Source organism: Lithobates pipiens, unplaced genomic scaffold, assembly GCF_037356315.1.
Source record: "Lithobates pipiens isolate NorthernLeopardFrog02 unplaced genomic scaffold, aLitPip1_a1.2 Scaffold_8, whole genome shotgun sequence".
NCBI classification, from domain to species: domain Eukaryota; kingdom Metazoa; phylum Chordata; class Amphibia; order Anura; family Ranidae; genus Lithobates; species Lithobates pipiens.
The window spans coordinates 139,680,104-139,692,599 of NW_027507903.1; the positions used below are offsets into that span (position 1 = coordinate 139,680,104).

The following is a 12,496-nucleotide window of genomic DNA, read 5'->3' on the forward strand; positions in this document are numbered from 1 at the left end:
TAAAGCAGAACTCTGGGAGTGGCAAAAAATTCCCCTATTAGTAGACCCCCAAAAGGAAAAAGAGCACACAGGCTCCTAGTACAGCAACCTTTTATTGTGTGGTAAAACATTTAAAAGCTACACTCACAAAAGTCCACTTGTGACAGCCACATCATCCACTGCCTGTGTATATCGCCATCGCTGGGCTCCTTTGTATGCCATCGTAGAGATGACACTTCAGGAGAATCCTGGACAGTTGAGGCATCTGTGGACATCGCTGGATAGAAAGGGGGCTTAGGTAAGTATTAGGGGGGCTGAGGTGGGCTGCTGCACACAGAAGTTTTTTTTCTCAATGCATAGAATACATTAAGATAAAACATCTTCTGCCTTTACAACCTCTCGAAGTGTCATCTCTATAGCAGCATAAAGAGGAGTTTAGCGATGGCGATATACACAGGCAGTGGATGATGTGACTGTCGCAATAAGACTTGTGAGTTTAGCTTTTAATTGTTTTACCACACAATAAAAGGTTGCTGTACTAGGAGCCTGTGCGCTCTCTTTCCTTTTATCTATGGCACTTTTTTCCTATTTGGTGGCAGCCAGGGATAAGTCATGAGTCACTGGTGAGTAAACCGTAACGTGCCTCAGACCATATTTCCAGTGGTGCTGCTATGGGGGTGCGGAGGGTGCAAGGCGCACCCGGGTTACACCTGCCAGAGGGTTGACACCAGAGCCGGGACAAGGGGGATAACTGAGTGCTGGCTCTGGCTAAAGTCTACCTGTTGATGGTTGAGCATGCACAGCATTGCACAGATCACCACTGAAGTCCAGGAGAAGAGACCCTGCACAGTGCCCTTGCAGAGCTGCAGCGGGGTGCCAAGTGCTGGAACGCTTCCCATGCTCCTGCACTCAGCACTAGTAAACATCCATGATTGCACTTCCACTCTGCCTGGCAGATCATTTCTAGTCCCCTCCTCTGACATCCTGAGGCCGGGACAGGAAGCGAGAGAGAGGCGCCTGAAGGGAGAGTCCAAGAGTGCATGCTGCTTGGATAACGTAAGTGAGCAGAGAATATACTGTATATTGCTTAACAGTGTTATATTGCAGTGACTCAGACATAAGGCTTTTGCAGTGCACTGGACTAGTTAACTCCTTGGGGAGTGTGGTGGATTGTGTAATTGGGTGTAAAGGGGTTAAATAACTAACACGGCCATTACCCAGTAATGTGCAGAATGAAGGGATTAATGTACTTCTGCTGGTCACTGATGCATTAGTGATCTTTGACAGGGTTTGGCATTAGTGGCCAGTGTTAGTGTTAATTAACCCATTCATGCTACAATACAAAGGGGTTAAATAACACTGACACTGGCCACTAATACAGCACAAAGGGGTTAATTGCACTACCACTGGTCATTGCATTACTGAACCATGGTAGTGTTAACCCCTTTGTATTGCAGCATAAATGGGTTAATTAACACTGCCATGGATCACTAATGCAGTAGTGGCCAGTGACAGTGTAATTAACCCCTTTGTGCTATATTAGTGGCGTTTTATTACGGTCCGAGACTAAGGGGAAGCTTACCTAAGGCTTGCAGCGAAGTCTGATATATATATATATATATATATATATATATATATATATATATATACAGTATTTCACAAAAGTGAGTACACCCCTTAGATTTTTGTAAATATTTTATTATATCTTTTCATGTGACAACACTGAAGAAATGAAACTTTGCTACAATGTAAAGTAGTGAGTGTACAGCTTATATAACAGTGTCAATTTGCTGTCCTCTCAAAATAACTCATCACACAGCATTAATGTCTAAACCGTTGCCAACAAAAGTGAGTACACCCCTAAGGGAAAATGTCCAAATTGGGTCCAAAGTGTCAATAATTTGTGTGGCCACTATTATTTTCCAGCACTGTTGACCCTTTTGGGCATGGAGTTCACCAGAGCTTCACAAGTTGCCACTGGAGTCCTCTTCCACTCCTTCATTACGACATCATGGATCTGGTGGATGTTAGAGACCTTGTGCTCCTCCACCTTCTGTTTGAGGATGCCTCACAAATGCTTAATAGGGTTTAGGTCTGGAGACATGCTTGGCCAGTCCATCACCTTTACCCTCAGCTTCTTTAGCAAGGCAGTGGTCGTCTTGGAGGTGTGTTTGGGGTCGTTATCATGTTATAATACTGCCCTGCGGCTCAGTCTCTGAAGAGAGGGGATCATGCTCTGCTTCAAGTTGTCACAGTACATGTTGGCATTCATGGTTCTCTCAATGAGCTGTAGCTTCCCAGTGCTGGCAGCACTCGTGCAGCCCCAGACCATGAAACTCCCACCATTGTGCTTGACTGTAGGCAAGACACACTTGTCTTTGTACTCCTCACTTGGTTGCTGCCACACACACTTGACACCATCTAAGTTTATCTTGGTCTCATGAGACCACAGGACATGGTTCCAGTAATCAGTGTCCTTAGTCTGCTTGTCTTCAGCAAACTGTTTTCAGGCTTTCTTGTGCATCATCTTTAGAAGAGGCTTCCTTCTGGGATGACAGCCATGTAGACCAATTTGATGCAGTGTGCGGCATATGGTCTGAGCACTGACAGACTGAGCCCCCACCCCTTCAACCTCTGCAGCAATGCTGGCAGCACTCTTTTTAAAGTTTGAATACCCCCCCCCCCCCCCGCATTCGTGATTGCATGTAAATTACTCATCGTAATGAGCCTCTTTTTTCTCAAAAGTTCTTTTACCTTATTTGACAACCATAAAGTTCCTCTTCCGCCTTACCTTGCTGTGGTGCGGTGCATCATTTATGCCCACCCATTGGTTACCGGGATATAAGTGTCATCAATCCCAGGAGTTAATGGGCATCCTCCACTTGTAGCATTGCAGCGTTTTCAAACCCGGAAATTACACAATGCCAGGCAACCGGCAACACAATGAGTGTGCCCCGCTTAGTACGATATGTGCATGGGCAAGATCAGGGGGTGCATGCAGGGGAGCCAGCAGCACCACATCCCGGTGTCTTGTAAAATAGTGTCCTCCATCAGATGGTGTCCCCTGCGTACTGCGCATGCGCAGTACACAGGAACACAGATTCCGAAAATTGCCGAGGACTCACGGCGCAGGCGCCGTGAGTCCAGGTTCTATCCCCACTATCCAAGTGGACATAGAGTTAGAATAAAAAAGAGCCGAGCGGAGCGAGGCCGAGCCCGAAGCGTGGCGAGCGAAGCTCGCCCGCGAGGGGCCCTCTAAAATTCTCAACCCTATGTCCGCTTGGATAGTGGGGCTACCTCCTCCACTCACGGCGCAGGCGCCGTTCAGCTTCGGAGTTTTTCCGAAGCTTCCTCTGCTCCGTACTGCGCATGCGCAGTACGGAGCGGACAGCATTTGATAGGCGGACTCTATTAGGCAGAACACCGGAAAGGAGCAATGTGTGACTTTCAGATGCCCATACTGAAGATGGGAGCACACTCGCTGGGGAGAGCAGAGTGAGTTTAAAAAATACAAAATTCATTAGAAACCTACTAGTATTAACTATTCCTTAATGAATTGTACTACTTGTGAACATTGCAAAAAAATATCTGAAACTCTGCTTTAAGCGAATGGTTCATTTAATCCCTGGAATTGTTCCTTGGCAAAATTGTTTAATTTTGGTGGATCACAAAACTGTAAAATACCACTTATTAGGAAACAATAAAGAAATATAAGACTGGATTTCAAGTTCATTTTTTTGTTTGACCTTTTTTTGTTATAGTAAAGAAAGAAAGCTAAACCCATAAGTGTCGGTTCACACTGAGGCAGCACGACTTGCTGCGTGACTGCCTCAGGCGACCTGGACACGACCGATGCGGCGATTTTGAAAAAACGACTTCTCTATAGAAGTCGCCCCCAAAATCGTACAGGAACCTTTTTCTAAGTCGGAGCGACTTGTGTCGCTCCAATTAGAACGGTTCCATTGTACAGAACGGGACGCAGCTTGTCAGGCGGCTAAGTCGCCTGACAAGTCATCCCAGTGTGAACTGACCCTCAGTGATTTTGTTTATGTTCCATTAGCGTTTATCAAAGTGTTTTTTATTAACATTTGTTTCTGTTGTTTTTTTGTTTTGTTTTTTTAACCTAAGGAGCAAAGGTAAATGCAGCAAAGCTTCACGAGACAGCACTGCATCATGCTGCAAAGGTGAAAAACAAGGATCTGATTGAGATGCTGGTTGAGTTTGGAGGAAATGTTTATGCAAGGGACAATCGTGGAAAAAGGCCTTCGGATTACAGCTGGCCCAACAGCCCTACAGCTAAATGCTTCGAATACTATGAAAGTAAGTTGATTATAGCTTGGAGTAACGGTATGTGTTACAGGTCATAAAACACTTCAGATCACGGGATACATCAAAATTTTACATGGTGAACAATATTGAAAGTTGTAAACATAGGTGTGCGCAGCCAATTGCAATAGAGTGTGCACCGCAAAGTTCAAAGACACATGGGTGTGTATATATAAAAAAAGTATATATATCTATATAGATATATATACCTCTGCAAAATTTGTGTTTATGCCTCTAAATATTTATATTGATTTGAAAGAGCTTAATAAAATATATATTCAACTATATACAGTGCCTTGCAAAAGTATTCGGCCCCCTTGAACTTTTCAACCTTTTGCCACATTTTAGGCTTCAAACATAAAGATATAAAATTTGAATTTTTTGTGAAGAATCACCAACAAGTGGGACACAATTGTGAAGTGAAACGAAATCTATTGGATATTTTAAACTTTTTTAGCAAATAAAAAAACTGAAAAGTGGTGCGTGCAAAATTATTCGGCCCCTTTACTTTCAGTGCAGCAAACTCACTCCAGAAGTTCAGCGAGGATCTCTGAATGATCCAATGTTGTCCTAAATGACTGATGGTGATAAATAGAATCCACCTGTGTGTAATCAAGTCTCTGTCTAAATGCACCTGCTCTGTGATAGTCTCAGGGTTCTGTTGAAAGCGCAGAGAGCATCATGAAGACCAAGAAACACACCAGGCAGGTCCGTAATACTGTTGGGGAGAAGTTTAAAGCCGTATTTGGATACAAAAAGATTTCCCAAGCTTTAAACATCCCAAGGAGCACTGTGCAAGCGATCATTTTGAAATGGAAGGAGTATCAGACCACTGCAAATCTACCAAGACCTGGCCGTCCCTCTAAACTTTCAGCTCAGACAAGGAGAAGACTGATCAGAGATGCAGCCAAGAGGCCCATGATCACTCTGGATGAACTGCAGAGAACTACAGCTGAGGTGGGAGAGTCTGTCCATAGGACAACAATCAGTTGTACACTGCACAAATCTGGCCTTTATGGAAGAGTGGCAAGAAGAAAGCCATTTCTCAAAGATATCCATAAAAAGTCTCATCTAAAGTTTGCCACAAGCCACCTGGGAGACACACCAAACATGTGGAAGAAGGTGCTCTGGTCAGATGAAACCAAAATCGAACTTTTTGCCCACAATGCAAAACGATATGTTTGGCGTAAAAGCAACACAGCTCATCACCCTCAACACACCATCCCCACTGTCAAACATGGTGGTGGCAGCATCATGGTTTGGGCCTGCTTTTCTTCAGCAGGGAAAGGGAAGATGGTTAAAATTGAGGGGAAGATGGATGCAGCCAAATACAGGACCATTCTGGATGAAAACCTGTTGGAGTCTGCAAAAGACCTGAAACTGGGACGGAGATTTATCTTCCAACAAGACAATGATCCCAAACATACAGCAAAATCTACAAAGGAATGGTTCACAAATAAACGTATCCAGGTGTTAGAATGGCCAAGTCAAAGTCCAGACCTGAATCCAATCGAGAATCTGTGGAAAGAGCTTAAAACTGCTGTTCACAAACGCTCTCCATCCAACCTCACTGAGCTCGAGCTGTTTTGCAAGGAAGAATGGGCAAGAATTTCAGTCTCTCGATGTGCAAAACTGATAGAGACATACCCCAAGCGACTTGCAACTGTAATCGCAGCAAAAGGTGGCTCTACAAAGTATTAACGCAAGGGGGCCGAATAATTTTGCACGCCCCACTTTTCATTTTTTTATTAGTTAAAAAAGTTTAAAAAATCCAATATTTGATTTATATTAGATTTCGTTCCACTTCACAATTGTGTCCCACTTGTTGGTGATTCTTCACAAAAAATAAAAATGTTATATCTTTGTTTGAAGCCTGAAATGTGGCAAAAGGTTGAAAAGTTCAAGGGGGCCGAATACTTTAGCAAGGCACTGTATATTTACACATACACACTAACTGCAATGAGGGGGAGTGGGGGGGGGATGAGACAGAGAGGGGAACAAGAGAGGGTAGGTAAGAGAGGAGTGTGGGGGGGGCAAGAAAGAGGGGGTGACACAGAGAGGGGAACAAGAGGGGGGAGTGAGAGAGGAGGTGAGAAAGAGAGGGGGTCTTTATCTTACCTGCCATCACAAATTATGGTCGCAGGCCTGTCTCCCCTGGGCTCAGGCAGCCAGGTTCTAGAGCTGCTGTGTGCCCTATAATTAAATCTGCCGCTGGGTGGAGGGGTGGGAGGGAGAGGGGAGGGGGTGCAGATTCAGTGTCCTCTCTCCTGTTCATGTGGCACGCTGTGCCAGGCACTGCCGATTATCTGTTTCAATATCTCACTCATAGGATTCCTGTGAGTGAGATAATACAGGATTGGTACAGCACAGTGGACCCCCAGCTGAAAGTTAGAAATGCTCCGCTGCGGCAATGACTGGGAAATGATGCAGTAAGCAGCACTGATGATGAAATAGGATGGACTACTCAGGGTGTGTAGTGTATGGCAGGGCACAGTGTGCCTCGCACACTGGATTATATGCCACAGGACATGGGGTGATTAGGGTGTGCCCAGGCACACCCGGTACACCCCTTGCGCATGCCTATGGTTGTAAACCATATTCCCTAATTTGCATGCATAGGATGTAGCACAGTCAAATTTTTTTTTAGCAGTCATTTGAATATAAAGTCACTACTTGGTACACAGCAAGCTATATATGTATATCCTCTATTCAAATTCACATTTGGAGGATTTGGAGGCTGTGTGTGGTGTGCCCTGTGGTTCTAGACTGCATACCCTGTGCACTGCGTGGTCTCGACTGCTCATATCTTATGTGCTTTATGTGTTCTGTGTGTAGTTTCAGGCTGTGTGGGCATTATGTGTGGTCTTAAAGTGACACTAAAGGTTTTTTTTTTTTTTTTAAAGAACAAACATATCATACTTACCTCCATTGTGCAGCTCGTTTTGCACAGAGTGGCCCCGAATCTCGTCTTCTGGGGTCCCTTGGCGGCTCTCGCAGCTCCTCCTCACATCTGAAAACCCCCTCGGAGAAGCGATCTACAGGGGGGTTACCTTGCGGGCGGCTCCCGAGTCCAGCATTCAGCGTCCATAGAGGCTGATAGCAGTGGGAGCTAATGACTGCGCTGCTATCAATCTATCCTCCAATCAAGAGCCGAGAACCCCAGGCAGAGAGAGAAAGTTCAAGGGTCCAGCTAAGTAAAACGGGGGGGGGGGAGGGTGGCTTGGAGGTCGGTCACTGACAGGTGTTTTTTCATAGGATGCATTAAGGTGAAAAAACAGGAACCTTTACAACCCCTTTAAGCTGGCTATACATGGCTTTTTTTTTTTTTTGCGTTCAGCCAGTGTGCTGAACAAAAATAAACTCAGGTTCCTACATCTATACATAAGGAAGGTGGATGGAGGAATTCCTGACCCTCTATCTGGCCAGGACATTGTATTCTGACAAATAGAAACTTGAGAAAAGTTTTCCAACTTTTTCATTTAACAGAATTCAGTCAATCAACTTCTGTCAAACAGGGATGGCCACACACTGATCAAAATTTGAACTCTGAATTTAGATTCGTCTATGCCTAGCTTTAGACTGTGCATGCTTGGTATGTGTGTTCTCAGTGCGTGTTTTGTGTGTTGTGGCATTCCCTATGCACTGTGTGAGGTCTCAGGCTGTGCATTTCCACTTTAACATTTGTGATCTCGGATTGTGCCAAACAATCTTTGCATGCCCTGGGTGAGTACTCAGACTGTTCTCAGGTTGTGTGCCCCCTGTGTTCAGCATGTGTCCTTAGGCTGTGCATATTCTGTATGCTCTGCTTGCATGCTCTTTTACTGCATGTGCTCGGTCTGCATGTTCTCTGTGTGTACCAAGTGTGCTTATGCTCCATCTGTTATGTTTGGACTGACTGTCTGAGCTCTAAGGCTAGGTTCACACCTATGCAGATTGCAGTTCATGCATTTTCCTGGTGCATTTTGTGTTTTTTTGACAGGTGTCTGTTGCCATGCGGGAAAAACCAGCAAGCACTGTGTTTTTGATGCTTTTCAGTTCAGATCTATGGAATCAAAAACACAACCTGCTGCAGGCAGAAACGTCCCTTACCCTTTCCAAAAAACACACTGGTTGAAAACGCACAGATGTGAACGTGATTCATAAGGAATCATGTTAAATGGACTGTAGTGCATTTAGGCAAAACTGAAAATACACTGCAAATCTCATAGGTGTGAATCTAGCCTAACTACTGGAGCAGAGTCTGTGCTCTGACTGCATTGAACAGTGTCTTTGTTCTGACTGCATGTGCAATGTCTGTGTTCTATCTATGCCTGCACTGTCTGTGCTCTGACTGTTGTTGCAGTGTTTGTACTCTGTGTGCACCTGGAGTGTCTGTACTCTCAGGCCGTGTACACACGGGCGGATTGTCTGGCCAACTTAGTTTCAGCGGACAATCCGCTCGTGTGTGGGCTTCAGCTGACTTTTTCAGCGGACTTTTTCAGCGGACAGTCTGGCGGACTAAGTCTTTCGGAATTTCTGTAATACAGTCCGTCCAAACTTGGTTTCAGCGGACAGTCCGCTCGTGAGTAGGCAAGTTGGACGGACTAAGTATGGCGCATGCTCAGAAAGGATTTACACGGCCGAAGGTTGCATTGCAGTGTATTGGACGTCGAATTTCTAGTCCCGTCGTACGTGCCGTACACGTCATCGCGCAAGCTTTTGGCGGACTGTCTGTTCGTCGTGTGTGGTCAAGTCCGTTCATTCAAAAGTAGGACGGACTGTTTGTCGGATTGTCTGACGAACTTAGTTCGCCAGACAATCCGCCTGTGTGTACGCGGCCTCAGTGTGTGCATTGCCTGTGTTCTGACTGTGTAGTGTCTGTACTCTAACTACAGCTGCATTGTTTTGCTTTGACTGCACGTGCAGTGTCTGTGCTCTGTCTGCACGTGCAGTGTCTGTGCTCTGTCTGCACGTGCAGTGTCTGTGCTCTGTCTGCACGTGCAGTGTCTGTGCTCTGCCTGCACGTGCAGTGTCTGTGCCTTAGAGCGGAATTGCACCCAGAAATGGAACTTCTGCTGTTCGGATTCCCCCCCCCCCCCCCTCCAGGTCACAGGTCCAAGAACACAACAGGGACCAATCAAAATGTGCAGTGCGGCTCGCGCATGCACAGTAGGAAACCACAAGTGAAGCCGAAAGTCTTCACTGCCTGGTTCCCTTACAAGGAATGGCAACGGCAGCAAGATCGGCTGCGGTGCTGACATCACGGCTCCCTGGACAGGTAAGTGCCCTTTTATTAAAAGTCAGCAGCTACAGTATTTGTAGCTGCTGATTTTTATTTATTTTTTACGCCGGGGGATCTCCGCTTTAAATGCATGTGCAGTGTCTGCGCACTGTGTATGTATTGTCTGTGCTCTGACTGTGTGTCTGTGCTTTGTGTGTATGCTTACTGAAGCTGTAAGGGCAGAAGCCTCCAGTACTGTTGACAGAAAGCAGTGCTTGTTCTGTTTTATATTATATATATTTAGAACTAAATTACTGTTTTTTTATTTATTTTTTTAACTAATTCTTATCTTTCTGTTCAATTACAGAGATGCCCAGAAGTTTGTCTCAGTTGTGCAGACTCAAACTTAGAGAAGCCCTTGGTCAAGGAGTAGTAGAAAAAGTTTATAAATTAAATATACCCCATAGACTTATGGAATATCTTGCTTATAAATGAATCCCTCTGTGCTTGAAAGGATCATGTGAAAATTGACGTAAGAACTTAATGGGCTCATTTGTGAAGGCATCATAATAAATCCATAACTGATTCTTCACGTGGAACAGAAGCAGTAGTTTACGTATTTATTGCATGGTATAGGTGCTCATCAAAAATCCATGTCATCCTGTTTGTACATATAATTTTTATCTTAAATTTAATGTTGTTGATCTAATTTTATTTTTGTAAAACAGATTTGTGACATGTGAAATAGTTGTAGGCATAGGAAGCAGAGTAAATAAATCACAGGAAGAGCATATTTAAATCTTCAGGTAGATGTACAAACACAGTTTACTGCAGTTGTTCATTTGTTTAAAATGAATAAATGTATTTTACATACAACTGGCATATTTATCTGAATCATCTTTACCTCTTGTCATCCCCTGCACAGACAGAAACACTCAGACTGGGAGAGGGAAAAGCAGCATGGAGATCTAATCGGACACTGTTTCGTGTACATGTGCTGCATGGAAAAATGCTGACAGGCATAGGTGTGCGCACAAGGTGTGCCGGCGGTGCCTGGGCACACCCTAATCACCTTGTGTGCATTAGCATTATCACTCTGTGTGCAGGCGGGGAGATGGTAAAGATCTCCCTCTTATTGGCTCACTCACGCACTTCTCTTTTACTGCGCTGGCAGGGGGATCAATGTTCCGGGATCATATATATGTAGACACACGCATGTGTGTTTGAGCTTTGGGGTGCACACCCCCTACTGCAATAGACGGTGCACATCTATGCTGATAGGAGAAGCAATGACATACCGGTGTTCTGCTGCTTTTTCATTCTCCAATCAGCAAGTGGGGAGGTTGCCTTACTGTATTTTTTAATTCTAACGGGGGTGTGGTGACACTTTTGCCTGTTATGTCTAATAGAGGTACTATACTGTATATAAATCGGAGAGGTGCTTGGCAGTATAACAAAGTCCATAGATTACAGTTCACATATGCATCTTTCTTCTGTGTAATTAGCCGTTTGTCTGTTTTTATTTTTTTACTTTAAAGACTCATGAAAACACAAAATGATGTGCTAACCAAAAGTACATACCACTTGCTTATCTCCAGGGCTTGACCGGTATTTGCATTTTTTTTTGTTAATTTTGGTATACCTTCTCCATAAATGCAATAAGGCTGTTGTGGTAACTTATATGGAGAATATGTTTAGTATGATTGAGTGCTGTGTTTATCCAGAAGGAGAAACCAGAGTTTTAATGACTCCACAATCTTGCTTCTGGAGCCCTTGGGGAAAAAAAGCAGTACAGGCATACCCCACTTATAAGTACACAATGGGGTTTATTTACTAAAGCTGGAAAGTGCAAAATCAGACTCACTTCTGCATAGACACCAATGAGCTTCCAGGTTTTAGTACCAACGCTTAATTGAACAAGCTGGGGTTAGAAGCTCATTGGTTTCTATGCAGAAGTGAGCCTGATTTTGCACTTTCCAGCTTTAGTAAATAAACCCCATTGTGTACTTAAAAGTGGGGTATGCCTGTATGTACTTTGTCATAGCCGCTTGTACGCACCACTGAATTTCTAGTACTAAGTAACATAACTTATATATGCATGTTTTTTATTATTGTGTATTAAAGATTCAAACCGCCAAATCATGTCAAGTGCACTGTTGTCAATATGTACAATAAAGATGAAAATAAAATATGATGACTTGCCATTGTCTAGTATAATTTAAATAAAAATATTTGGGAATAAAAGGACCCATCAGAAATGCTCTTGTTCAGTAGTTCTTTGAGGACAAAAATTTTATATACATTTGGAATTCGTTACAACCAGAATGAAAGATTAAACATTGAGATGTGGTGCTTGGCAATCATTTGGGGTCAAGGTGTGATGTATCATTTTGGGGAAGGGGTCGGGGTGTCCTAGCTACATTGCATTACAGTGGTGTAGAGGTAGCTTCGTTATTTGGGGCTGAAAACAGCGTTTTCCTAAAAGTCACTTCTACAAAATATACTCATGTTGGTAAGATTTAGAGCATGTGGTCAATTATCGTATGGGGGATTAAGGTTGTTTGCTTTTAGTTCCAATGATGTGTACTCATTAGTTGAAGAAGAGCTCTGGGTGGTTAGGTGGTGGCAATTTAGGGGTTCCTGGCATTCAGTCCTGAGTAGGGGAGTCTGCGTGTAGGGTCATTGCTTAATTCAGAACACTAAAACACAAGCACTTAGTGGGTGCTTAGAGAGCTTCATCAGTGCAGCATGATTGTTGCTTGGTTCTGTAATATGCAGGCTGGAGAGGTGGCCAAGCTCCTGTGAGGTCATTCGCATATCTATGCTGTGTAACCCTGATCAGTTACACTGCTGGCAGGTGAATCATTTATATGTAGCAGGAGTTCAGCTTTGAAGAATAAGTGCACTTTGGGGCACTTATTTTCTGCCCTATTCCTCTCCTCATCAAGAACATTTATAATAGGTCATACTTTTTTAGAACTCGGCTCTTTA

The 12,496-nt window shown here is 44.0% G+C and overlaps 1 protein-coding gene across 3 annotated transcripts in view; it reads left to right on the plus strand.

The window, feature by feature from the left end:
• ASB13 (ankyrin repeat and SOCS box containing 13) overlaps positions 1-11,699 on the plus strand; it is a 48,606-nt gene extending 36,907 nt beyond the window's left edge. For 2 of the 3 annotated variants that reach the window (XM_077472124.1, XM_077472126.1), the window contains 2 exons: positions 4,108-4,299; positions 7,209-7,510. In XM_077472124.1, coding sequence (XP_077328250.1) covers positions 4,108-4,299; positions 7,209-7,402 — 386 coding nt within the window. In that variant the 3' untranslated portion in view covers positions 7,403-7,510. Of the gene's footprint in view, positions 1-4,107; positions 4,300-7,208; positions 7,511-9,872 lie in introns of those variants that run through there. The other variant, XM_077472125.1, reaches the window with a different exon arrangement.
• The last annotated feature ends 797 nt before the right edge of the window (positions 11,700-12,496 follow it).